Source organism: Mastacembelus armatus, chromosome 12 (assembly GCF_900324485.2).
Source record: "Mastacembelus armatus chromosome 12, fMasArm1.2, whole genome shotgun sequence".
NCBI classification, from domain to species: Eukaryota; Metazoa; Chordata; class Actinopteri; order Synbranchiformes; family Mastacembelidae; genus Mastacembelus; species Mastacembelus armatus.
This window is the reverse complement of record NC_046644.1, coordinates 19,574,057-19,601,994: the sequence shown is the minus strand read 5'-3', so window position 1 is coordinate 19,601,994 and position 27,938 is coordinate 19,574,057. Positions and strand designations below refer to the sequence as shown.

Below are 27,938 nucleotides of genomic sequence, written 5' to 3'. Positions count from 1 at the left end.
GCTTTTTTTATCCGGGGAACACGTCATGTAGTGAGCTCACATTTCCATTTCGTGTGGCATTTAAAGCGTCCGTCCTCCGAGCCGGGACAGTGCGTGTGTGCCGGGGCTGCTGCTGAACCACGCAGCTGTCCAGAGGTCTGAGGTGGGCGGAGACTGAGCCGGAGGTTCTCCCGTCCGCAGCGACGCACCGTGCATTTCGGACTCGGCACCCGCACCCGTCCGAGGAGGAAACATCATGGCAACGACAACTTGCACACGTTTTACAGACGAATACCAGCTGTACGAGGAGCTTGGCAAGTAAGCCCTGTTACATTACGCTATTCTGAGTCTCCTGCATGCAGCCTGACCCCGTCCTGGGGATGGACGTCTGCACATCCGCGGTGATGGATGCAGCTCCATCCCCTCTAAACAAAACGCGCCCTGGTCCGGAGCGATCCTGCATCTAAAATTAGCCAGAGACCTCATAGCTCAGCGCATATCTAAGAGCCACGACATGACAAGCTGTCAGATAGTTAGATTCTGCATGAAGAAGGGGTCGCATGAGCCAGTGGAGCACTTCTGGGCACCCCCCACCCCCTTTGGCCAAAGGCTAATTAGGGACAAACCGACCTAATATGAGGGAAAAGCCGATGTGTCGGAATTAAGCCCCTCATCATGAGCTGGCTCTAATCCCAGTGGCACACAGTTTAGCAGAGAGAAGTCAGAGGATGCTGCTGCTGCTGCACTTCATCCACTGCTGCTCTAATGAGGTGCATCCTGAAGAAGAAGGAAACACAGAAAGTGTGTGTCTGTGTGTGTGTGTGTGTGTGTGAGCATGCAGACATGGAGAGGCTATGGGTGCCACAGTGGGAAGATGCAAAGTGGACTCAGTGTCTCTGTCAGGTTGTGCGTGGGTAGAGAGGATCTCTCTGCAATGTTCCCCTCACAGGAACATTTATTCCACAGCCCAGTGCTGTGCATGGTTTCTGATGTTGCAGGCTCTTTTGTGATGGCGCTGATCTCCAGCCGTGTGTGTGTGTGTGTGTGTGTGTGTGGGATGTGAGAAGTTAGAGACAACAGAGCGGAGCAGCAGCAGCAGCTCAGTGATAACAGCCATGTGTTTCTGATGTGTTTGTGTTTGTGTGTGAGACGTGAGGACTCTCTGAGACCACCATCACTTTATATTGATTATCCTACAGGAAAAGAATAATAAAAATACTGCACTTGAGTATTTTACTTAATAATTGTGAAGAAAACTTCTCACTTTTTTCTTCACTACATTGTGAATTCTTGACTTTATTTACTTTGTGTATTGAGACTAACTATACAAATATATAATTAACCTTAAGATGGTTTTTAAAACCAGCGTCTCCATATTAAACCCTCATTAATCCCTAGAGATTATAACAAAGCTTCTTCTGATTATTAACAGCTTTTATGATTCTAAGTATATTATGATGCTAATACTTGATTTCTGAATGCAGGACTTGAGTAAATAAACATTGACTCTGAGTCCAGTATTTAGCTCTGTGTTTGGTCTCCTCCTCCTTGTCGGGGACCTTTAACCACTTACTCTGTCAAATAATCGACTAAGTGACTTTAACACTAATCTAGTTGTTATTTTCTGTCACAAATGTCTGAATGTCTCTTTTTATATTTAACTTTTAACATCAAGCCACAAATAATTGCGAGCACATTAAAAGAGCTCTAGATAAAATCCAGTAATTGGACTTTGAGTCAGGAATATTATAATATTCCCACTATTCCACTAACGGCTACACCTGAATGAGTTTTTTGCTAAAAAGAAACAGGGCAGAATAGAAAAGATTAGACTGGGGATTTGTGGCACTCTGAGCTCAGATAATCCAGGTTTTGGGTCCAGATGCAGCCCTCTTCCTGCACCGATGATAACCTGTCATGTTTCTGCCACACGGCAGGAGTGTCAGCGGGTGTCACGCTTACTCAGCCCGACTCTTCATAATGCATGTGTGTTGGAGGGCCCCTGAGGGGCTCTGAGGGAGGGGTGGGTGAGTGTTTCGTTGCGTAACAACACTGAGGTGAGATAAATTTAGCTCTGAGAGATGACAGACGTGGTTATTTCTGTTTGTCTCTGTTGGTTTGATGAGCAAGTGTGGCCCTAAAAACTTTCTTTTAATTCTTGATTTGATTGAAGTCTCAGAGAAAAGAGGCTTGTAGACTGGTTTCTGGTTCAGATCCAGCTTTTCATGCAATTACACAATATTGGTCAAATGTGAAAGACTGTTTACACACTGTTCTAAGGTGGTTAGCCTTAATGCTAATCTGCTGGGTAGCTGACGTTAACTACCTTATATACTTCTAATTTGAAGTACTTTCCATACTGCTGGGTATCTTGTGAATTTCCGCCCAGGGATCAATAAAGTTTGATGATCAGTCTGTATTTTGTTGGATCCATCTGATCCTGAAAAGGAACTAAAGTTATCAGATAAATGTAGAGCAGGAAAAAGTCCAAGGTTTGACTCTGACATGTAGTGAAGTCCAAGGATGAAGTAGCACAACATGGAAATACTCAGGTAAAGTACAATTACCTCAGAAAGTACAGTACTACAGTACTACAGAGTAAATGTACTGAGTTACTTCCCACCACTGGTTACTGGTATTTATAGTTTGTTTCCAAATGAAGCCATGAGTGTACAGCTTCTACAAAATGAGCTAAATGGATTTTATTGGGATTTAACTGCCAACGTTGGTGCACTCGCAGCTGTTCTGTCAGCAGTTTATCTGTGGTTATTGTCACAAAGTGGGAAATATTCTCACTGATGTCTCCCATTTGAAAGTCTGATGCCTCATGAACAGGTCTTCCCACTTGGCTGCTCATAATTAATTATATTTAAATTTTATTATGTGAACTTGGCATTTATACAAGTGGTTTTTCCCATTAATGTTAATCAGTCGTGAAAACGGCTGAAACAAAGCTGAAGTACCAGATAATCATGGCAGGATTAGGTTCCCCAGCCGGTACTCTAAAGCTGAAGGGATTAGTTGATTAACTAATCAATACATTGACCCAAAAATGAATTGGCATCAGTTCTGATGAACCTTTGCTAAGATTTTAAGCAAAACGAACGAGAACATCACTGGTGCCAGAGACTGTTTGAGTAATTGTTGTACCTGATGATTTGTAACCACCAACCAGCCAAACTGGGCAGCTGGTGATGTGGTTACTAAGCCCAGCACTGGAGTCTGGTCTGTCAGTCTGGTTTAAAGTCCCGACAGTGAGGTCAGTGCAGAGGCTGAGATGTGTCTTTTGTTGCTGACGATGCTTATATGGCAGCTGACCCGTCTCCTGTCTTTGTTTCCCAGGGGGGCCTTTTCAGTGGTGCGCCGCTGTGTCAAACTCTGCACAGGCCAAGAGTACGCCGCCAAGATCATCAACACCAAAAAGCTCTCGGCCAGAGGTGAGAGGGAGAAAGTCACAAGTGATGGATGGATGTTTTTTTAGTTCAGGAAGTTCGTTTTTTGAAACTTTAATATGTTTATATTATGAATTTATTTGAAAAAGAGTTCAGAGCCTTGCCCCAGCTGATCTGATTGGACAGCGTTTAGAAAGACACACCTGTGTACCTGTGGAACTGGAGCCGAGACATGGATCAATAAACGGCTCAATGTTGTGTTTTTTATTTGATCCATTTAATAAAATCTACACACAAGAAGTGAAGAAGTGTGGATTCTTTCTGAAGCCTCAGCGTGTGTGTGTTTCAGTGACAGGCAGAAGCAGAGGAGGTCGGCATCATCATCATCATCATCATCATCATCATCATCATCATCATCATCATGTGTATGTCCCAGATCTGGAAGCTAACATTAGCATATTTTAGCGCTTGTTTGATTCCTGTGTGTGAAGCGAGAGAGGCAGATGATGGTTTCAGTCTGGTCCATGGAAGGAAGAAGGTTCAGAGCGTCACAAAGCAGCACAGGAATCAGCATTTCATGACCAGACTGTAACATGGACACACTCACACTCCGCTGCAGATTGGCGGTGACAGAATATGCCCCTTTAAAGTGCTATTTGTGGCGTTTTAGACGTTATGTCAGTGGAAGTGTGATGAAGCAGCATCCTGTGTTTGATCTCTCAGCCCTTTTCTCCCAGTATAATAATATTTAAAACCTGTGAAAAGCACCTGAGAAATCAGCTAAAAATAGCAGCAGTGGTGTAATTACTGCAAAGAAAGGAGCTCATGAGTGGGGCTGTGGTAGAACCGGTCTCAGCCCACCTGGATTAACCCTCGGAGTTTTGTTTTTAGTCAGAGCTTTGAAGCCAGATCTCACAACACCTTTGTTTTTACATGAGTGACAAGACAAGACGGACGCTCAGGCCACGCTCCATTCAGCTGGACATCCTTACTTTGTCCTCTCCTCTTCCTCTCCTCTTCATGCTTCCTTCTCTCTTTTCCTCTCCTCGTTTCCTTTTCTCCCTTCTCCTCAGTTAAACCAAGGAACGAATGTCGCCCTCTGGCTGTTTCTCATCTGTGTTTGTCTGCAGTGTCAGTCACCTTAAAAGGATGAAATCACCTTGTGACGTCCATGTTTGTGTTCACTTTAATCAAACCGGCCGAAGCCGTTTGCCTAAATCTGAGGCATCGTTCCTTCAACCCTGTTTGACTTTGTTGCAGACCATCAGAAGCTGGAGAGAGAAGCTCGGATCTGCAGGTTGCTGAAGCACCCGAACATTGGTGAGGCTTTTCCACTTGTGGTCATCGGTGTTTTAAATGAATGTGTTTGTCTTATTCAGCTTCAGTGATAGAAACTATGGTGGATTAAAAATAAGTGACACTTCTAAACCCAACACACGGCACCTTGTTGAGTTTTCTCGTGTTCACATCCGGTGACATTAATGTATGTTGATATTTTTGAGCCTGACAGTAACAAAAACTTGGTCTTTAAGGTTTGTGCATTATGTTGTAAATAAGTGAGAATACAAATTGTGCTTTTGATGGTTCCTCAAAAGAAATCAGTTTATTTTTGTTTCTGTTTCTCTTCTTCTTCCTCCAGTTCGTCTCCATGACAGTATCTCAGAGGAGGGTTTCCACTATCTCCTCTTTGACCTGTGAGTTGCTTTGTTTCCTCCTCTTCGTCTCTTTCTCTGCCATTGTGCTGCTCTCCGTCCTCATCCTCCACCTGTGGTGCTTCATCTTCCTCTTCCTTCCTTCAATCTGTTGCCTCCACGATCCCTTCATTTCATTTTTCCTTTTGCAGCCGCATTCTTCCATCCTCCTTCCTCCTTCATCCATCGCCATCCTCCTTCCCCCATCTCCATCCTCATTCCTCCATTCCTCCTTCCTTCTTCAGCAATCCTCCTTCCTCCGTCCTCCATCCTCCTTCCTTCTTTCTCCATCCTCCTTCCTCCTTCTCCATCGCATCCTCCTTCCTCCATCTCCATCCTCATTCCTCCATTTTCCTTCCTTATTCCTCCATCCTCCTTCCTCTTCAGCAATCCTCCTTTCTCCGTGTTCCATCCTTCTTCCTCCATCTCCATCTTTATTCCTCCATCCTCCTTCCTCCTTCAGCAATCCTCCTTCTTCCATGTCCATCCTCATTCCTCGGTCCTCCATCCTTCTTCCTCCATCTCCATCCTCATTCCTCCATCCTCCTTTTTCCATCTCCATCTCCATCCTCATTCCTCTATCCTCCTTCCTCCTTCATCCATTGCCATCCTCCTTCCTCCATCTCCATCCTCATTCCTCCATCTTCATCCTTCTTCCTCCATCTCCATCCTCACTCCTCCATCCTCCTTCCTTCTCCATCCATCCTCCTTCCTCTATCCTCCATCCTCCTTCCTTCTTCATCCATCATCCATCCTCATTCCTCCATCCTCCATCCTTCTTCCTCCATCTCCATCCTCACTCCTCCATCCTCCTTCCTTCTCCATCCATCCTCCTTCCTCTATCCTCCATCCTCCTTCCTTCTTCATCCATCATCCATCCTCATTCCTCCATCCTCCTTCCTTCTTCATCCATCATCCATCCTCATTCCTCTATCCTCTTTCCTTCTTCATCCATCCTCCAGCCTCCTTTCCTTTTCTCCTACTTCATCACCCCCCTCTTCACTTCCAAGGCAGTTCCCCCATTACATAACAGTCCAACCCCATCTCCTCCTCCTCCTCCTCCTCTTTCCTTGCAGCTCCTACATTAGTGCACACACATCCACACTCCCCCACACTGGAGCCAGTCTCCATGGCAACCCAGTCGGAGTGAATCCTGCAGCCGGGGTTTCCCCCTAATGAGGACATCCCCCTCCTGTCTGTGTGTGTGTGTGTGTGTGTGTGTGTGTGTGTGTGTGTGTGTGTGTGTGTGTGTGTGTGTGTGTGTGTGTGCTGGTGCTCAAGTTAGAAAAATGCATGTAATTTTGTGCCTTAACCTCCATCTTTGTATTTCCCAGGGTGACAGGAGGAGAGCTGTTTGAGGACATTGTGGCCAGAGAGTACTACAGTGAAGCAGATGCCAGGTAAACACCCTAAATCCCATAAATCTCATCTCTTTGCCTTCTTTTTCATCCCCGTCCCCGTCAGTCCCCCAGCCTCTGCAGTCCTCCGGCAGCCCTGAGACTTTGGCTGCTGGTCTCATTAGCACACAGGCAATTTTTTGGCACATTGTTTTTGGCATCTAAGCTCCAGCTCTGATGGATAACACCTCCTTGGAGTTCACTAAGAAATGAATTGCAAATCAAGGTCGATGTGATTTTTTTTTTTTTCCTGGAGTTTGACTTTAACACACAGATGAAAACGTACACATGCAAAAAAAAAAAAAAAAAAAGCACGCCCACGCTGTTAGCCCCTCAGGAGGTAGACTTAAATCAATTTGACTGTGGAGGCGGTTTGTGGAGGCGAGAGAGAGGAGAAAGGCAGGGGACAGAAATGTTAGAGGTAGAACGAGACGCAGCAAAAAGAGGAGAAGCTGATTTATTTTCCTGCTGATCTGAAATATCTTTATCCGTCATTCCTGGTTTCATCTCTGGCTTTTTTATCACCCACCTGTTGTCATACTCAGGGCTATAAATGTCCTTTTTCATATTGTGCATTTTCAACATAAAGAAATTGATGTCTTGGTTATTTATTCATGGTCGTGAAGCACATAATGAAAATCATCAGGCTCCAGGAGGAAGCAGCTTTTGTTTTGTGAGTCACACACTAGGCACAATCATGCAAATGCAAAATCATGAACTGACACAGGCTGTTCTTTTACACGTTCACTCAGTGCAAACAGCATACATAGCAATATTTTGTCTCCATTGCACTGTTCATTTTTCACTGTAGCTAGAAAACTCCAGCACATCACGAAAACATTCACATATGTTGGATGTAGGTGAAAGCAGCAGGTGTTTGGGTAAAGGTTTTACAATATTAATTAAGTAGATTTATCTATTCAGGGTGTGTATATCAAGACATGTCTCCGTGTTTGTTATTGCAGGAATGTTCACTGCAGCAGTATGCAAGTACAGAAAGTGGCACTGAGGCACGGTTGGCTTTGCCATTTTTCTCCGTTTCTCCCTGTTATACCCTGAATAAAATAGTCACTGTGGTTGAGTTTGATTTTAAGACTCTGGTGGTTGAAATGAAGAAATTAGAATATGTGTGGAATAATGGTGCATTGCATTTTCATACTAAACGCAGCTAGTATAGAGTATGTAGTAGAGCTGCAATGATTCACCGAATAATCAAGAAAAGTGCAAGAAAATTAATTTATAGCCCTGAATATGACAACATAACTATTTTCATAACCGACTGACTGTTTGATTAAGGTTTAATCAAAAATGCCATAACTCTGCTGGCTCCAAATGAATTAATATTTGGAACATTGTTATGGTTTTATTTTATACATTCCTGACATTCCAGACAGAATTCATTGATTATCTGAGAAAAGACTGCAGATTATCAGATATTAGTTAGAGCTGTAATTCCATCAAAAACTAACAACGTGCTGTTCTTGCACTTCATTATTTTGTACTAAAGTACGAATAATGCACCAGCAGACGTCATATTGTCATGACAGCTAAAATACTGATATTTTTACCATTTAGAAATAACAGCTGCAAAACAAAAAAAGTTAGCAGAAAATGTCAAATTGAGAGTTTTATCTCAATTTGACATTTTCTGCTAACTTTTTATACGTCACCTATTGATTGCTAAATTATGCTAATGCTAACATGGTGAAGTTAATTGCATTGAGACATTAATCTTGTTTCAAACAAGGCCCTGCTTTGTTCTTTTTATTCATTACATACAGTACAAATCTCCCTGACTTCATGTTTGTGATGTCCGGTTTTATGCTGATGACGCTGTTTTATTCGCGACCAGCTCTTCATCTAAATTTATGTTATAAATGCTGACAAAAAGGTCACTGAAGTGTATTCTGCCTTTTCAATCTTAATCTTAATCTTAATCTTGTTTTCAATCTGAGAACACTAAAGTTAAGGATATGGAATCCTTAACTTTAGTGTTCTCAGATTGAAAACAAGTTTCTTTCAGGAATATTAAACATTTCTCACCCATCGCTTTTTTGGCTCCATGCAGTTCAGCAGCTACTTATGTTGATCTCTGTAGTCACTGTGGTTTGTTTTCTGCTTGTAGTAAACGTGCATATCATATAGAAAGCCATATGTATCTGTATCCTGCAACACAGCCAAAAGAAAACTGAAATTAGTTGCAAATCCACATTGGAGCCACATAACAGCTGCGATGATCGTCTTAGTGTTTCTTCAGCTTTACTTTCCCTGTTATTTCCTCTCGTCTGCCTTCATTCTCCCCAGTTCTCTTTGCATAAATTATGTGTGTGTCACTGTGTGTTTGTGTGTGGGTGTGTGATTCGCATGGCTTCGTTACTGTCCAACAGTATCTCACTGACAGTTTCCTGTCTGTGCTCCATCTGCACACAGAATCGCTCGTCTCCACCCTGTTAAACCGTCGGTTCACCCAAATTACACAAAAACATATTTTCTCGCCTCTCTCTGGTGCTGTCCAGCCGTGTGGGTTGGTTTGGTCTGGATGCGGTTTCTAGATGTCTGTTTCTATTTCTCCCTTCATCACAACACAGTGGACGTGATTGGAAACACTCTGCCCATTATTCTGGATAATCCACAGAGCACACTGTGACCCATTTCACACATTTGTTCAGTATCAAGATGAAAATGGTCACACTGAAGTCTGTGAATGACTCAGTTTCCAAAAAGACAAACTGCTCTCGAGGTTTTAGCCGGATAGCAGCGTGTCAGTCTGCAGATATCTGCACAACGGTCAGTTGGATCACCATGACATGTTGTGCACACCATGGATGAATCCTTTGGGGTTTGGGGTTCCTCTGAGGTTTCTTGTAGTACCCCGACCAAACTGACAGTTTTGATTAGTAGAGAAAATGTTTCAGTAACTATTGAATAAGTTGGCATGAAATAATGCGTGGATCCCTCTCTGGATAGTATCTAATGACTGTGGTGATCCCTGCGTTTGTATGATGCATCATATTTTAGTTTAAGACCAAACGCCTGCAAAAGTAACGACATTCACATTAACCTCAGCTGCACTTTGTGATAACTAAAAACAGTTTTCCTGCTAAGACACTCAACTAAAAAGTGATATGTGGTAAACAGAGTATCTGCTAAAAATTAGCATCATAGCACGCTGATGTACAGAGTGTAACAGCCATAGAGGTGCAGAGGGAATAGTCAAGATCTGATGATCCCGGGGATGAGTACTGGCCTTTTACTAAGACAACACCACCATCAGAAGGGATCTGATGGGCCCAGCGTGACCCTGCAGCCCAGACCTGCAGCAGTGTCATTAAGAACTGTGTTCAGAGCAAGGGAACCAGATGGTGTGGCCCCCACAGAGCCCAGATCTCAGCATCATGGAGCATCATCATCATTGTGGGATCACAAAACATTTCATTTCTAATACTGTGAGCACCACAGAATAACTTCTCTTCACATCCACTGTATTGGATGAAGGCAGAAATCTCGGGGATCGATATCTCGAAACCGGATAAGTGAGGATTATTTTTGTCACTTTGGTGAACTGGCCCTTTAATCTTCTTTACACACCTGCTGCTAAAAACAGCCTCCTCCTGTCAGATGTTCTCCTCCTCCGTCTTTATGCTTCCCTCCTTTATCTGCTCCTCACCCTGTCGTTTTGTCTCCACAGTCACTGTATCCATCAGATTCTAGACAGTGTGTCTTACACCCACCAACATGACATTGTGCACAGGGACCTGAAGGTGTGTGTGTGTCTTGTGCTGCAAGAGCAAAGCAACTTGCCTGTGCCTGCTGTCTGTCTTGTCTGTCTGTCTGTCTGTTTTGCATGTCTTCCTGTCAGGATTTTCTTCCTCTGGTGCCACTTTAGGTGGTCTGACCTAGACCTGCAGTTTCCTTTGGCTCCGTAGCAGACGAGTGAGTGAGTAGAGTTCAGTGGAGTAACAGCAGTGTCTACTTCAGAAGCAGACCTGCTAAATCTTTTCTTCAGAGGCCGTGACGCTGCTGCTGCTGAATAAATTGCACAGGGAAAGTGCAGGTTAGACACAGTGTCTCCCACATGGAGCTGCAGCACACGCCCACGCTGCCTGACTAATGTTCAGCTCTTCCTAGAAAACATCACAGAGAAAAATCCAAAGCACAAAAAACAGGGTTTTCTCTCCCGTGGTGCAAAGTAACCGAGCACAGTTTTACTTTACTTGATTACTTTTTATTTGACACTACTTTTTTCTTCTACTCTTCGTTTTCTGAGGGAAATACTGTACTTTTTACTCCACTGCAAAACTGCATAAAGGCTTGGTGTGTTTTAAAGAACAAATTAAAAATAAGTGCTAAATAAAATTCAAAGAATTTAAAATGAAACATATAAAAGTATGGAAGTGGTTTTGTGCACCAGAATAGTTTTTCCTTATTTCCTCTCAGATGAAGCATCTCATGGTGTGTCAGAGAAAAGTTAAAGATAAAGGACGAGGAAACTGAAGGAGACAGAGCTGGTTCTGGTGAACAAATCCTCTTTTTGCTTTCTTGGAAACAGAAACATCTTCTCTCTCTCTAGATCTCAGACAGATTCACTCTCCTCACGTTTCTCTATGAGGTGTGAATGTGCAGAAACGTCTCTACACTGAATATGTGTGTGTGGGACTGAGCTTATTGTGAAGTTTGTGTGTGTGTTTGTGTGTGTGTGTGGCCCGTGTTGCTGCCTCTGCATGGAGGGCTGGATGTGTTCAGACTAACCTGCTCCCCCTGCTGTTTGCATGCAGTCATTGCATCCAGCAGATCCTAGAGGCCGTACTCCACTGCCATCAGATGGGGGTGGTACACAGAGACCTCAAGGTGAGTCACCTGCAGGGGTGTGTGTCTGTCTGTGTCTGTCTGTGTGTGTGTGTGTCTGTCTGTGTCTGTCTGTGTGTGTGTGTGTGTGTGTCTGTGTGTGTGTGTGTTGGCTGGGAGAGTTTTAAAGCTGTTTTTGTCTGCGTCTGACTGTTGTACTAGATTCTGAAGGCTGGTAAGTGCAGCGAGATGGATTTAAAACCCAGCATGTCTGTGCACGTCTGCAGTCCTGATCTACCAGTACATGCATGAGTGTGTGCGTGTGTGTGTGTGTTTGCCTTTTGTGTGCATTTGTGTTTCAGTAGATATATGCATGGGTTTGAGTATAAATACTGTTTTCTTCTTATTCTTTAGAGTTTTCCAAGAATTTCAGTCTGATGTTAATTTACTCCTTTGGTTTAATGAATGAGTCAAAAAAAATAACAGTTTATAAATAAACAGAAATATAAAACATATATATTTATTTACAATTTAATGTATAATGGTATGTAAACAGTGTATGACTAAATAATTTGCAATACTGGAAATAGATATAAGAACATAACCTACTTATTCAATGATTAATTGTGAAGCTGACTGGAAAATAACTGTGAGCTGCTTGTATATATAGTTTTATTATTATTTTATATTAATAGGTTATTTTAATGGTTTTAATCAGTCGATTGATGGGAAATAATTTTAATCAACAATAATTTGTTTTTTGTCGAGTATTGTTGGGAGAAAACGATTTTAGAAGACGTCACCTTTGGTTTAGGGAAATGTTAACGTTGCTTAATTGTTTAATTAAGAAAGTCAAATTGTTAATTAAACCAGATTTTACTCCCTGGTTGTCTTGACTGATCAAACTTTCCTCACAGAACAAAACAGACCCAGTCAAACATCCATCAGCAGCCGTGCTCTGTCTGCATGCTAACATGCTAATGTTAATCAGTTAGCATATTAACGTTGGCTAATTAGCAGCCAAAGCATTTTAGTGCTAATTAGTCCCACTCCCATCAGCCGGGGCTGTAGCATCTCCCCTGGTAACACAGCTGGATTTCATAAGTGGAGTTTTTGCATCATGAGTGACAGGGTGACAGGCCGAGCGTCCTGCAGCTGGAGCAAACCACACAGCTGTTCCTGTGGGATCATTATGGGCTGCAGGCACAAATCAGTCACTTCTAAAATGAACTGCTTAGAAACTGTAGCATGTTGTCCCTGCGTGTTGTGATCTGTGTGTTTTTCTTTATCAGATTGCTGTTACATCAGCGTCTGAGCAGGAAACACACGACCAAGCTGTGGTTTGGTTTTCCTCATATAAACAAATGGCAAAAACGGCTTGTACACATTTTTAAGTCCCATCTGTCCGTCTCAGCCTCAGACTGTGTGTATTGGAGTGTTTCTATGAACGTGCGTCTGCCATCCATTGCTATTTTTATTCTGACCACAAATAGACACAAAATGAGATAGAAGCACATGCAGAACAGCTAAAAAACAACCACAAAGATTCAATATTACCACAGAAAGATGAGAAACAACAAAGATGAGATGCAAAAGACAAGAAACTATTACAAAGAGTTGCCAAACGATGAGGAAGATGAAGAAAGTCTAAAAAATGATCCATCAGAAGAAGCAAAACAACCAGAAAGTTGTTGATGTTACTTTATATGAGAATAAAAACGTTGTGTGTGTGACATTAATTTGACTTAATAAACTTTAGTCTCAGTCTGGCCCCAGTTCAGAGCTGTCTCCCCCCGCCCTGCCTACATGCAGACAGTGATGAAAGCATCACTGGGGCTTTATTCTGGTGGTCTGGTCACAGCCCACAGATGTGGAGCGTGTTGTGATGATCTTATGGGATGTGTTTAGAAAAAGTAACTTTACTGTGTTTGGTGTGTTGCACATGCAGCCTGAGAACCTGCTGCTGGCCAGCAAGTGTAAGAACGCAGCCGTGAAGCTGGCTGACTTTGGACTGGCAATCGAGGTTCAAGGAGAACAGCAGGCCTGGTTTGGTATGTTATACACACACACACACACACACACACACACACACACACACACACACACACAGCTCTTTGGATATTTACTTTATTTATTCAGACACACAACACATGTTAGTACAGTAGCTGTTTGCTAACATTTCCTTCAGATTAACACAGAAGCTGATCAGATCAGATTTATCTGATGTATTTTGATTTTTTCCACTAACTTGGCAGCAGCCAGTGATTCAGTCTGTGTGTGTCACTGAGTCCAGATCCCACCCAGAGACTGACAGCACCAATGAATGTGTGTGAATCCAGAACCTGGTTCAGCTTATGGGTCTGAGCCGTAGACCTCCATCGTTGTCCAAAAACTATTAAAAACCCAGCAGGGAGCCACACCGCTGACCTGGCTCACATGGTTCTTCCTCACCAACAATGGGAGACCTGTCTGTTTCCAAAAACCAGCTCCAGACTCTGTGAACGGCCATAACTGTTTCCAGTGACCTCAGCCTGTGGAGCTGTTTTTTTAAAACACCTTTTTCATCCGTGAGTGCTTTTTACTGGTCAGGGCGTACGGTCAGGTCTGAGGCTGTGACTCCTGTGACTGAACATTATTTTCCACAGCATCAGCACCGACACTCAAAGAGTCTCCAGGAATCAAAATCCTCTTTTCCCTAAAAGCATGTTGAGTTGAAGATGAAGACAAATGTCACCTTCTGCATCCTCCCATGTGTTCAGTGTGTTTCCAGAGGTACTGTGCAGTCATTAGTGGTTCATTTTTTTATGAACTGCAGGTTAAAGCAGGTTAGTCCATTTAAAAGCAGATCTGTGGTAACGTCTGCAGCCTGGTAGCATCCTCCTCCTCCTCCTCTGCATCCTGACAGCTGTGCTGCATGTCACAGCATTTTGGTGGAGAAAAGCTTCCACAGCAGTGATACTGTCATTTCAGCTTCTCTGGATCTTTTTGTTTTCAGATTTCTATCCTGAAGTGAGTCCTGCATCCTGTTCTGTAAGAGGATCATAAAATGGTCACTATTGGACTTTTAGGCTAATTTGTGCAGCCTCAGTCAGACTGAAGCTCGTGCAGTAAATATGCTCTCTGGCATTTACTTTGACCCAGAGCCAGTGTGACGATATATTATAGGGAGGCTGCAGCAGCTAAAAGCTCTGACTGTGCATTTAACTGCATTTCCATAATGAACTCAGTGCAGTGATTTTAAGACTCAAACTCCATTTCTCCCACAGCACAAACACATTCTTCACAGAATGAACCATGTTTATTTACTCCATGTTTATTCAGTTTTGCATTTTTACTTGCTAAAGTACAATGTGCTCAAAATACCAAAAGTAAAAGTACTCGTTCTTCAGTACAGTGTCCTTACTTTCATTTTTATAAACTGGGCCCTGCTTTGTTTGTTTGTTTGTATGTGCAGGTTTTGCAGGGACCCCCGGCTACTTGTCCCCGGAGGTGCTGAGGAAGGAGGCGTACGGTAAACCTGTGGACATCTGGGCATGTGGTGAGTTCGTTCGTCTGCGTTTTTCTCCTCCCTCTCCTGCTGTCACCCAGACTCAGGTTGTGTTTCTGTGGCAGGTGTGATCCTCTACATCCTCCTGGTCGGATACCCTCCGTTCTGGGACGAAGACCAGCACAAACTCTACCAGCAGATCAAAGCCGGAGCGTACGATGTGAGGCTGCCGCTGTTTTCGCTCCGTCCATTTCCCTCCCTTTAAACCTAAAATGATGGTTAATATATATGGGGGTGTGTGTGCTTCAGTTTCCCTCCCCAGAGTGGGACACTGTGACCCCGGAGGCTAAAAACCTGATCAACCAGATGCTGACTATCAACCCGGCCAAAAGAATCACAGCCCAGGAGGCTCTGAAGCACCCGTGGGTCTGCGTAAGTACATGACGCGCATCAAAGTGACAAACGGAAATAGCACCTAAAAGCATCCTCATACTTTATATCTGCTGCACAGGGCATCACCACTTTAACAGGTTTTGAGAAGCTAAAATCACAGAAAGAGCAAATCCTCGTTTCAATAAGGTGCATTCAGAATAAAATGGTAAGTTCTCGATGCTTTTAGATGATTTGGCTCATTCTCCAGTCGGACCTTCAGCTGCAGCTGAGACTTCATCTGCAGAACGTCTCCATCATCTCCTGGTTTCAGTCGGGATTCAGAAGAACTGAGCCTCCTTCATGTTCCACAGGTTCTTCTCTGCTTCAGCTTCAGTTCTGTCAACATGGAGCTGATATGATCAAACAGCATTAAATTGTTTCCAGGTGATGTTCTGTACCGGATGGTGACTGGACCCTGTTGGACCTGGATCTTGTTTGGAGGTTTTCCTTGATTCTTTTCCACCGTTCCAACTCTCCTTCTGTTCAGTCTGGGCTCAGTTTTCCTCAAACTTGAGAGCAGCTGTGGTCACAGGAACATCCAGATGTTCAGCCTTCAGCTCCACCATAAACTGGAACGTTACTCACAGTAGCAGTAATAGTATTATCCAGTAATACAGTACACAGTAATACCTTTGATGCTCATTTTGGCAATTGTTATTTACTTAAAGTATTTAAATTACTGCAGAGCAGCATCCTGCTCCATGTGTTTTATCATAAACTATATTTCGGACTGGACTAACGTAGAAACTGTACGGACACTATGAAGCCAGGTTGAATCTTTTTAGCCCGTTTCTGTGCCAAAACCTGAAGCGAGTGTGTCCGACAGCTCCTGCCCACATAAAACTGTCACTGCTCATCTGATGTTTTATTTTCAGCATCTCTGTCTGTGTCTCCCCACAGCAACGCTCCACAGTGGCCTCCATGATGCACAGACAGGAGACGGTCGAGTGCCTGAAGAAGTTTAACGCCAGGAGGAAACTCAAGGTGCGAAAACGGGTCAAAGAGACGCTAAAGAAACAAACGTGTTCACTCTGACCCAGTGACTTCAGGCTAATTTGTGTCCATGAATCCAGTCACACTTTTACAAAGCTCATATTTCAGAGCTGAATTTTCCCTTCATGTCCATTTGAAGCCATTTTCAGACATAACAGAGTATTTTAGCTTGTATGAACAAACAGACAGCAGCCTGTTATAAATGGTCTAAAACTGAGGAGGAAGAGTTTTATTCTCTTCCAAGCTGCATGGATCCTAAAACATGTTTTGCTGCTGACGCCTTAATGACATTAATGATCCTTTTTTATATTGTTTTAATGATCCTGGACAATAATTTTATGACAGGATGGATGATGAGTTGGGGGTCTGGTTTAATCTCTTGATTCATGCATCCATTTGGCTTGTCAGGATTAGATATGGCAAATATGTGGAGTGTTAATGAACCTGCTCTGATCTGCTTTAATATAATCGACTCCCTCACTATTTATTTACTTTGTGATATTTATTCTTTTCATTAGTCTGACAGGATTCATTGTCTTAAAGTCAGACAGAGACATTACAGGTTGGACCAGTTAACACTCCCGTCCTGACTGTCACAGAGGAGTCAGCAGGCTGCTTATCCAGATTAATGTGAACGGCTGTGTGTCTTTACCCCTGCAGGGTGCCATTTTGACCACCATGCTCGTCTCCAGGAACTTCTCTGGTGAGTGAAGGACGGGACGATCTGTCTTCGGCCGTGTCTTCGCATTCACACACACTTTGCCAGGACGTCACACGGCGAAACCTGTTGGACTAAAATCAGAAAGAAACGATAAAACTACCTTTTTTTTATCATACTGAACTTTTATCATGACTACTCTTAAGTATAACAGTACAATATGAATCACACATCTTAAAGATATAAAATAAACTAGTTTACAACTATCATCAACTTTGTTTTTAATATTGACACCATTTTATTTCACAGACTCTTCCAGCTGAACCAGGGGTTTCCAGCCAGTCAGAAGTTGGAAGATACCAATTTACTTTGTCTTCCCCCACTTCCACACCTCATCCATGATGGTATCTTCCAGCTTCTGACAGACTGAACACACCTGATCCAGGTAATCAGCACAGGGTAGGGATGGTTGGAAAGCAAACAGGACAGTGGAGGAACATGGGTATAATAGAACTGCAGCTATGATATAAGACATGATTCCCAGTGTTGTATGGACCCTACACTTTACTATCCAATCAGTTTGTACTGGTTCAAACACTAAAAATAGCAAAGCTACAGTGTAAACGCAGAAACCTGGTTTATTAAACCCAATCTGCTCCAGGTCACAGAGCCCTAAGGTTAATGAATCAAACAATAATTCCATGTATTTTAGGTCAAAAATGTCCATGTTGAGTCAGAATTGAGCTGTTATTCAATGCTGGATGTTTAAAGATGTGTTCCTTCTTGATTTAGCCAAGGTGGACTGAAAAATAACACTGTAAGTAAAAATAGCTGCTGCTGCACCATCTCACTCATCTACCTGCTGTCTGTGTTGCAGTGGGTCGGCAGACTACAGCCCCCGCTTCTGTCAGCGCTGTGGCTGGAACCGCCGCCGGCATCGTGGAGCAAGGTAACCTCATCCCACACCTTCTCTCCGACCTCTCCTCTCCACACCGACGTGATTAAAACAGAAATCTCCCAGAGTCACAACATCACACGCTTTTAATCTCTTCCTGCTTCTGTTTTCCCTCTCCGCCTAATGCTCCTCAAATCTTTGCCAAGGTAAGCAGCCTCATCTCTCTCCTCTGGGAGGGCAGAGTCTTTCTGTTGGGATGGGTTTGCTTGTTGTGGGTCAGGCTCGTCTGCCCTGCAGGGAATTAGGAGACAAATTGAACTGAGTGTGGTGTGTGTTCGCTCGTTCCGACGTCAGATGTTCCAGGAGAAAAAGAAGCTTTTAAATGGTGTAAAAAAAATGAATGCTCAGAGCATCAGTGCTGCCCTGATGAGGGATTAGTGTCTGCAGGGCTGCTGGGTTTCTAGCACTTTTCTCATTAATGAATGACATTTAAACAGACGTGCTTCACGTCCTCCTGTGCTGCTGCACCGGGGCATAATTTACTGCCCATCAGTGAACTCTCGAGATTAACAGGCACATTATCACACACCGGCATCTCCGTTCCACTTGTCATGCTTTCACTCCTAATCCTCCGTCTGCCTGTGCATGTGCGTGCATCTGTGAGTGAGTATTTGGATTATATGGAGAATTAGTTAGACTTTTTCCCCTCTGCTTATCTAATGCTTTGGGCAGTGGATCAGGGTTGGGAGGTGCCAGCTGGATGGAGATTTTTTTTTTTTTTTTAACGTGTGTGTTTATTCGTTGGGCTTTAATGTCTATTTACAGGATGAACGAAGGGAGTTTTCTATCAGAGGGAGGGATGGATTCACTTCACTGTTCTTTTGCTTTCTTTAAGGGTGTTAAAGTGGAAATGTAGAGATGAGCATCGTGACTCTGTGTGTGATCTGCATGCATCGCCGTGCAGCTGCAGCTGTGTTTGTGTGAGCAGGTTTATAGAGCTGTGGTCATCTGAAGGTGTATGATGTGTACTCTTCCATCTGAGGGTGTGTCGTTCTGCCTCTCTGCAGCAGCCAAGAGTCTCCTCAACAAGAAGGCGGACGTCAAGGTAAGTTAACTTCTCTCCTCTTCATATCCTCGGCTGCCCTTCCACTGGTCTCTTATCCCATAAACACTTCAGTCAGATGTAATATGTTCGGGCTGATCAACTGCTCTGCTGTTCGTTTTTAGATTTTCAAGGTTTTGTTTTCGACCTTAAAGCTGCGGTAAAAGCCTAATGTGTGCGTGTCATTGACTGCCCTTCACTTCGTCGAGATGCATCCAAACGTCCGTCTGCAATTTGGCTTTTTATTAATTCCCCTCGGGATTGTCCAGTAATCTGATGTTATTAAATAATGTGTAGTCTGCACTGCTGTAAAATAAACTTACTGCAGAACCAGCGTTCATTAGAGCAGCAAACCATCCATCAGTGATGAAAACAATCATTACAAATGCTTGTTTAGTAATAATCATCATAAGAAGAAGAAGAACACACACGTTGCATTAAACCAATATCCACATTAAGATGTTTTAAAACCAATGGTCACTGAGATTGACGAGCTTACAACAGAAAATCCAACTCACAGTGGCCTTCTGTGCTTTTATTTTGAAAGGTGATTCCTCTCAGTTGGGATGACACCTTGAGGGTTTGAGGGCACAGCCTTCCCTCCTTCCGCTCTCTCACACCTCAGTCTGGCATCAGTGCAGACACTTTTCACGCTGTGCCAAAGCAAAGCTCATTTTAAGTGTCCGCTCCTGACGAGAGCAGCCTGAACGCTGAATCTGCTGTTAGCGTCTGTTAGCTTCCTTCTGCTCTCAGCTCCACAGGTGTTTATAGTGTGTCGCAAATGTTCACGTGTTTGTGTGTTCGTGCTCCGTTGTTGTGCACGTGTGTTTGCATGAGGCCTCTGTGTGAAAGTGTACGTGAGCATTTCAGTGATCGCTGCTTCAACTGCAGGAACTTTGGTGCAGATGTTTTCCCCTTGAGCTCAGATGATCAGATAAGACAACTTCCAGATTTTCTTCCTCCTTTGGTCTCCTCTTCCTCTTTCAGTCTCCTCTTCCTCTTTTCAGTCTCTCGTCCTGCGTCTCTTCCTCTGCACACCAACCACCCCTGGCCTCCATGGGTGCTAATCTGAGATTATTTCTCCACCACATGATTAATCTGTCATTACATAATCACAGCTGCACCCTGGTGCCACATGAAGGTGCACGGCCCTGGAGCTGGGTCAGTATCCCTGCGTTAGCACAGGCAGCCTGCCTCCTTCTGCTCTTCTTTATTCTTCTATCTGAGAACAATCAGAGAAGGCTCAGTAAATAAAACAATACAACTTAGTTCCTTTAGCCACACAAGACAAGCAGCACCTGGTTACTGACTGTAAAATGTTATGGACGGGTACTAAAACTGTCCCAGTCACAAACAAATGTTGAATGTCCTGAGCTAAAGGAGAGTGAAACACCAGCAGCTGTAACTTTATTGATATTGTCAGTGTTTTCACCTTTTTCCCATTGAAGCCCAGTTGGTCAGAAACTCGGATGAGGTTGTTTAGGAAAGTCCTTTTCTTTCTTTCTTCTTCAGTTTTCAGTTTTCAGCATGCCTGGAAATAAGGAGCAGAGAAAACAGAGTTAATTGGTGCCGAGCATGAAGCAGCTGCGTCGTGTCTGCTTTACTGTGTTAGTGCATGCTGCTGTCGAGGCAGAGGAGTTGTTGGTTGTGTGTGTGTGTGTATATTTAGCATGCTACTGGCTGTTCGTACTGTCTTGTGTGTGCGTCGTGAGTTGTAGAAAACCTATTGATTAAAACCTTAGTCAGGAATGTGGGATTTGTGTGTGTTGGCTCTCTCAGACTCTGGAAGTTGGATGACTGGGCTCCCCTCTCTCGGCCTCCTATTTTCATCTCTGGAGCGCTCTGCTATTTTTACCTGTGTTCCACTGTTCTTTTAACCACAGTAACCACCCACTTTACAACCAGCAGATGGCAACTCTCACCATTGTTGCTGAGCGCTAACAGAGCACTCTGTGTTTCCTGCACAGCCCCAGACAAACAGCACGAGAAACAGCACAGTCACCAGCCCCAAAGGCAACGTCCCCTCTGCTGCACTGGTACGCAGCTCTGTGTCCGCCTGTCCGTCACAAACACTGTCACAGAGCAGGTTTTGTAGGTGTGTGTGTGTGTGTGTGTGTGTGTGTGTGAAACAGAGGGAGAGGGGTGTGTGTGGTTTTGGATCATAGTGATGTGTAATATTCATTTGGGGTTTGTAACTTTGAAAGGACAATTTAGAAAATGCACTTTTTCCTTTTCATGCCAAGAGTTAAATGAAGGTTCACGAGGTTCCTCACGAACATTTCAACACCTTCTGTTCATCCTGGACATTAAAACTTCCTCTGCTAGTTTAGTGTCACTGCTCAAAAACAAAATCTACAGCCCTGACCTTAAATTTAGGCTTCAGTCGTCTAGTAAGTTTTATTTAGGGCATTTATAGAAATAAACCAGATTCATATCTGCAGCAGCCTCCACCTTTGAGCCTGCTGAGGATGCATGTTGGTTAAAAAGAAAGAAGACACTGTGAGAGAAGACAAATAGCTGGTGGGGTCATTAAACCACTGCAGAAGAAGAAAACTTTTCCACCTCAGCCAAAATCTTAAAATTGTGCATAAAAACAGGTGGATGGGAAAGTGCTAACAGTAAATAAATATCTAACACACTGTGGTATCAGCCTTTTCATCTCTGACATGGGAATGAGTGCATTTCCTCAAATGCTTCATTAAAACTTATTAAAGATGATTAAATATTCAACAGAGGAGAATTTATTTAAATGCATGTTTTTTCATGAATACAGTTACACAGGTTTAACAGAGAAACTGCTTTTGTATCTTGCATTTACAGGTTTCTCTGTATTAGTATAGTCAACAAACCCCATGAAAAGACCAAACCCAACGCTGCGATAGTCTCAGCACTAAAAATGAGCCTGTAGGTCATCATTTCATAACCTTAACCGCATGTTTGTTAATGTAACATGTGACAACAAAGGTCTTCTAAACTTAAAACACATATTTTAATCCAAACTCGATCTTTCTCTAAATCTGAGGTGTTTCTGTGTTTAAACTGTGACAATAAAGGTCATAAAGGTTGGTCATGTGATCTGCATGGTTCCTTTGCTTTTGTGGCAAATTAAAAGTCAAAATTAATAATGACAATGAAAAGGAAGTCCTTTCACAATAAGACGATCAATCTGAATTTTTTTACCTTTGTCCTAGCGGGTTAATCACAGTTGGGTTTGGCTTTGCAGAAATAGCTGAACAAAACTGTAGTTCTGCATCTTTCATGCAGGTTCATGTGATTTAAAAAGAAGGAAGGAAATTCATGTCTGGATGTTTAGTTTCTATGCTTTGAGGGGAAGAGTTCACAGACTTTAGTCTTCGTCCTTTATGTGGGACTGAGTCTGTAAATGTTGGTTCTGATAGTTTCTGGACACAGAAAGAGTAAGGAAGACGATATGTCCCACACAGGACGGGGTCAGCAGCAGACGATCAGTGTTGGTTTGGATCTTTTCATGGTATTTTTAAAACAACACTCCATGAGACATACATGTGCTCCACTAACGTAGATGAAGAAATGGGACAAGAAGCGATTGACGTGGGGTTGGGTTGAATAAGTGCAGAGCTGGCTCATTAGCATTGACTCGTTCAATCATCCCCTAAGATTTCACTGATCTCTTCCTCTGTTCATGTTTTCCTCACATCCTCCTCTCGGCTGTTGTCATCATTAAACATTCACTTCTCTCTTTCTCCATTCATTTCTCCATTTCTCTTTCTCTTCCACTCTTCCTCCAGGAACCTCAGACTACTGTTATCCATAATCCAGTAGATGGGATCAAGGTACATCCTCCTCGCCTCCCTCCATCTTCTTAATTTTCACTTGTCATCCTCGTCTTCAATCTGTTTCTCTATCTGTGTGGGTTTCAGCTGTATCTGGAAAAAGCCGGTTTTTCTGCAGGATGTTTGCTTTTTGTTGAGTCTTTAAGTATCTGTGTGTGTGTGTGTGTGTAATGGTTTATTTTACAGGTCTGCTGATTCTAATTAATTTTCCAAATCATCTCATGATATGTTTCCTGGAAAGAGTCCTAGAGTTTGGCCATGAGTTGGTAAATTTGGAGTTATTTGTAAATGCTAAGCTAGCACAACCTCCAGGCTTTTATTCAGAGGTGAGCTAAACATGCAAACTGTGATTAGAGAGTCATTTCTGATTAAAATTCAATGGGAAGTGAATAATAAAAGTCAACACAACTTATCTCTCTGAGCACTGTCTCTATTTTTTGTGCATTTAGATCAGAACGTTCTGCTTCTTTCCAGGAGATTTTCAAGAAATAATTAGGAAATAATGAACCTGTAAAATAAAGTGTTAGCTTGTATGTATGTTCATGCATGAGGGAGGTGGAGAGAGGTGTGTGGTGTTTCGTTGTCTTCTACTGCCCCTCTGTGTTCAGATAATCAGAGCGGTCCACATGCATCAGCAGGACCTTCCTGCTCAGACTGTGCAGCAGAAGTCGTGTGTGCTGTGTCCGACAGGATCGTGCCAGTGCTGCTGAGTCAAATGTGCAGCTGTTGTCGTCTGTATTTTTGGCAAAGTTGTGTTAAGATGGAATCAGATGTGATGCCAGAAATGTGTGTGTGTGTGTGTGTCAGTGCTCGTTGATGTGTGCATGTCTTTGATTTTATTAGTAATCAGCATCTTTTGTCTGTGCAGGAATCATCTGACAGCAGCAACACCACCATCGAGGATGAGGACGTGAAAGGCAGGTTACACACACACACACACACACACAATGTATATCCTTAATCACACGCAGTACTGTGAAGTACATTTACTGGAGTACTCTGACTTTTTGGGGAATACACATACGTGCCCAGGGTTAAACGAGAAGATTGATACCACTTCCCATGTCAAACTGTTGTTTTAATGGTTTGTTACCATGTCAGATGAGGAGGCAATGGGGGAACACAAAGTAAATTAGTGTCTTCCAGCTTCTGATTGATTAAACACCTGATGCAGGTGATCAGCAGGGGGTAGGGGAGGGATAATTGGAAAACAAGCAGTGGCCACCTCTGGTTTAGACACATCTCAAAGGTAATTAAAGCAAACAGGAAGCAGCTGAGCACAGTTTAAAGCCACAGCAAACTGTGTTTGAAGTAAATAGGTATATGCAGAGGAAAGATCGAGCCACAGAGGGAATCAAACAAAAACACAGAGAGAGAGAGAGAGGGAGGGAGACAATCAGAGGGAGCTAAGCCTTCCCCTCAGTGTCCGAGGAGGCACTGAATCTCATCTAAAGAGCAGCGTGTTGAGCTGGAGCAGCCTCACATGCAGACAGCAGAGATGATGGGTGAGGGATGGAGCTAGAGGGAGACACAGCAGGGACACAGAGCGGTTTTCATTTTGAAAAAAGGGGACGAGGATTATCTGAGCCAAACAACACAACTTCTCGCATGTGAGCAGTAGCATGGAGGAGATTCACATAGAGTCACGGATGAAAGGGACATGAGCAACCATGAGCAACAAGCTGTTAGGTGAGTCCGAACGGAGCCGTCCTCTCGTGGCCCCGTAGTTTCTGTGATTGAGTTTTGAGTTGCCATCATGGGAGCACTGAGGCTTCACGATGAGCTCGAGTTGTCAAAGTGGATCCGATCACACTGGGTTTGTTTCTTCTCTGCAGCTCGCAAACAGGAGATCATAAAGATCACAGAGCAGCTTATCGAAGCAGTCAACAACGGAGACTTTGAGGCCTACGCGTGAGTCCACCGCTCCTCCTCACTTTTGCCATGTAAATCTCCAAACGGGAAACACACCAGCTGCAGGAATGTTAAAGCCCTCCATCGGCCTCAGAGAACCATTAATCTGATTGACATACGAGTGTGTTTTGCGTTTGTATTAAAAGATTAAAGCGTAAATACAGCCATTGTTTTTTCCTCTCTCTCTGTCTACCACACAATTAACAAGAATGCTTGGCAGATGCAGACTGTGGAGCTACTGCCTTACAATTACCAAACACTGAGTCAAAATCATGGGATTATGGAAATGTTCTCTGGTTTTGTTTTGTAGAAAAATAATATTGGATTGGCTTAAATCATTTTTCACTCCACATAAGGTACAAGCATATGTACCAATAATAAAGTGTAGATGCAACACATCTAGGAGCTGGGGACTTATTCAGCATTTTGTAAGCAAACACAAATCGTAGTGTCTCCCTGTGGTGACGCAGATTAAAACTGCTTTCCTTGTTTAAACAGGAAGATCTGTGATCCTGGTCTGACCTCGTTTGAGCCTGAGGGGCTGGGTAATCTGGTGGAGGGAATGGACTTCCATCGATTTTACTTTGACAATCGTAAGACCGTGATTCAAACTACTGTTTCTGTTTTATGGGCTAAGTGAGCTACTGCTGATTCTAAAGCTTGACCCGTTTCTCTCCTGTCAGTTCTCTGCAAGAACAGCAAACCCATCCACACCACCATCCTCAACCCTCACGTGCACATAATTGGAGATGACGCCGCCTGCATCGCCTACATCCGCCTGACGCAGTTTGTCGACGGGCAGGGCCGTCCACGCTCCAGCCAATCAGAAGAGACCAGGGTATGGCACCGCAGGGAGAGCCGGTGGCAAAATGTCCACTTCCACTGCTCAGGAGCTCCTGCTGCTCCCCTGCAGGGATGAGGTACCAAGACCAACATCCACCATCACGTTTATATGGTTTACAACACACTGTGATACAGTTGTGACTATATTTAGGTGTTTATTAATGGATGATAGTGGTGAGATGCTCAGCAGTGAGATTTACAGTTCACTTTTTCACAACTCAGCAGCAGTCAGTGTGGTACGGTGGCCCTCTCAGCTGCTTTACTGGGAAAGTCCCAGAAACAGTTGCAGTGCTGACGTCACTTAGCATTAGCCATATTAGCTTTACATTTATTTTTAGTCATGCTGTAAGCACAATCTCCATGCAAATGTTTGTTCTGTGCCAAATAAAAAGCTAATAATTCATGTGGATCAACTGTTTTAGTTGCATTGGTGCATTTTAGATGTGAGATTAACGGCTGAGCTGCAACAGCCTGAAACTCATGAGCGAGAAAAATAAAAGAACCAAAACTAAAGTTGGCCTCTTTCTTTCAGGTGTGTGGGACTGACAAGGAGGCAGAGAGGAGCAGATAATGAATAAGTGGATAATCGCAGAGCCAGAATCAGCACCGAGAGAGACGCGCAGGTGGATGGAGGGTGGGTTCAAGGAGTCTGAAGAGCCTGATTTTGGGATCTTGTGGCTCGCGTCCTGCACTCTGCACACCCACCTGGCTCTTCTCTCTCTGTCTCTCAACAAGCTCAGCAACAGACAGTAACACTGCACCCCCATCACCAAACCTCCACTACAGCAGAGGGTGTATCAGCTACAAAACGGAAACTCTTAGCCTGCGTCTTGTGTGTGGCTGCAGTGTGGCACCCTGCTGTTAAAGAGTCCCCCTTCTTCTTCACCTCAAACATAAAGTTTCCCTTCCTTACTTCTACTATAGCTATGGCTGCAGTCTATCGTTGTGCTCCTTCACCTGTACAGTATATTTATTAGTCATTTTAAACCGTTCATTCTGATATCTACTTCTTCTTTTTTATGATGAGCATGACTCCTACCTGTGTTCTTCTTACCAGTGGCTGTTTCTCTGCACGACTAAAGCTGCTTGTGTGAAATGAACAGCGTCCACGTGTCTCACAGAGAGAGACCAGTGGGTGTATTTAATTACGCCTTTTGTTTGTTATTCAGTGAGGGTTTTTTTTTCTCTCTTTCTCTGGAGTGTAGTTGACCCCGAACCAATGCCTCCCTGTGTTTGCCGGACCCCTGTGAGCCGCTCTGTTAGACAGTGAAAACCATGCAGCATGCTGAGATATTACTGTTGTTCCTAATTGATTCTCTATGTACTGAACTTTGCAAGTTAACTACTGAAATTATGCCAACAATTGAAATTAGTATATATCCTGCTGTTTATGTACATTTCCAGCCTCATTGTGGTGACTACAGCTCTGCTGTAGATGGTGTTTAACTGCATGATATTCCAAGTCAATACATTGGTAAGTTGGGTGTTATCGTGCATTTTGTTGATTTTTCTCTTTTTGGACTGAACTGCTAGTGAGCTATAATCTATTGCCTCTGTTTCCTTGGCTTTGTAAGTGCATAAACTATTTTTGTGTTCATATAATAATGGAGTAAACAAGGATACTGGTGTGGCTCATGACAGAATACGCCTTTTCGAAGAAATTGTTGCTTCCAGATCAGATTGTAAAATGGCTCATTACTGTATCAAAGCCCAAAATCTGGATTCATTATTTTCTTTTAGAACCAAAACAGAATTCACATCAGGATGTTCGGATCTTAATTTAGATTATTCTCTGTGTTTTTACTTAAGATGTCTACACAAAAAGGCCTTTTATTTTTAAAAAGCTAAGCAAGACATTTTAAAAGTTTTGACCCAACAACAAACATAAAGCCTCATATTTTCCTTGATTATTTGCATAAAAATCATTTTCTTTGTTCAGTTAAGAGTTATGTTGTTAAAGAAGAGATCTACGTTCCGTGAAAACCAAATGTCTCCAAAGCTTTCAAACAAAACATCTTTGTTTTCATCTTCGATTTGATATAATCTCATGAGTTTTTAATGCTTTCATTTAAAGATTATTAAGGAGAGAGAGGATTATTTAATCCTTAATGCAGCTACGATTCTATTTTACCAATGTGTGAACTCAGTGTGACAATGTTCAGGTGTCTCTGGTAGTAATGAACCTGAAAGAATCAATGAATCTGCAGATTACGCAGCTTCACAGTGAGTCTCAGCTCAGTGTCCAGACCCAACTTTCCTGTTCTGGTAATCTCACTCAACACCTGGACACAAATCGTGGAGCCAATCACAGTCCAGTTCGAAATGTACACAGGTGTGATGTAGAGACTTGAAACATCCAGTGCATCTTCTGTTTAACTGTTTTAAACATTTTTAATGAAAAAAAAAATTATGTGAATATACTATTTTTAATATTTCTTACAAAAAAATGTCTGGAGGTGATTGTTTTCTGACAGAATTTAAATCACTAGATTTGGAGATGCGTGGTTTTCACATGACCAGAATCATATTCTGGTCAGAAAATAGAATATTTATTATATATA

The 27,938-nt window shown here is 43.0% G+C and overlaps 1 protein-coding gene and 1 long non-coding RNA gene across 2 annotated transcripts; one reads left to right on the top strand and one right to left on the bottom strand.

Annotated features, from left to right (window-relative positions):
• The first annotated feature begins 25 nt into the window (after positions 1–25).
• Positions 26–27,265, top strand: camk2b2 (calcium/calmodulin-dependent protein kinase (CaM kinase) II beta 2). The gene is made up of 21 exons (XM_026297639.1): positions 26–297; positions 3,322–3,416; positions 4,632–4,691; positions 5,011–5,065; positions 6,397–6,462; positions 10,148–10,220; positions 13,193–13,295; positions 14,699–14,782; positions 14,857–14,951; positions 15,041–15,163; positions 16,064–16,147; positions 16,817–16,859; positions 17,692–17,763; positions 18,777–18,814; positions 20,779–20,847; positions 22,579–22,623; positions 23,492–23,540; positions 24,459–24,534; positions 25,033–25,127; positions 25,218–25,454; positions 25,910–27,265. Exons 1-20 carry the CDS (start codon positions 236–238, stop codon positions 25,451–25,453), a joined length of 1,623 nt encoding a protein of 540 aa, XP_026153424.1. The 5' UTR covers positions 26–235; the 3' UTR covers position 25,454; positions 25,910–27,265.
• LOC113124615 (uncharacterized) lies at positions 10,323–17,821 on the bottom strand. The gene is made up of 3 exons (XR_004463184.1): positions 17,674–17,821; positions 16,809–16,948; positions 10,323–10,485 (listed from the first exon to the last, which is right to left on the bottom strand). It is a non-coding gene; the product is annotated as an uncharacterized LOC113124615 (long non-coding RNA).
• Positions 27,266–27,938: the final 673 nt, after the last annotated feature.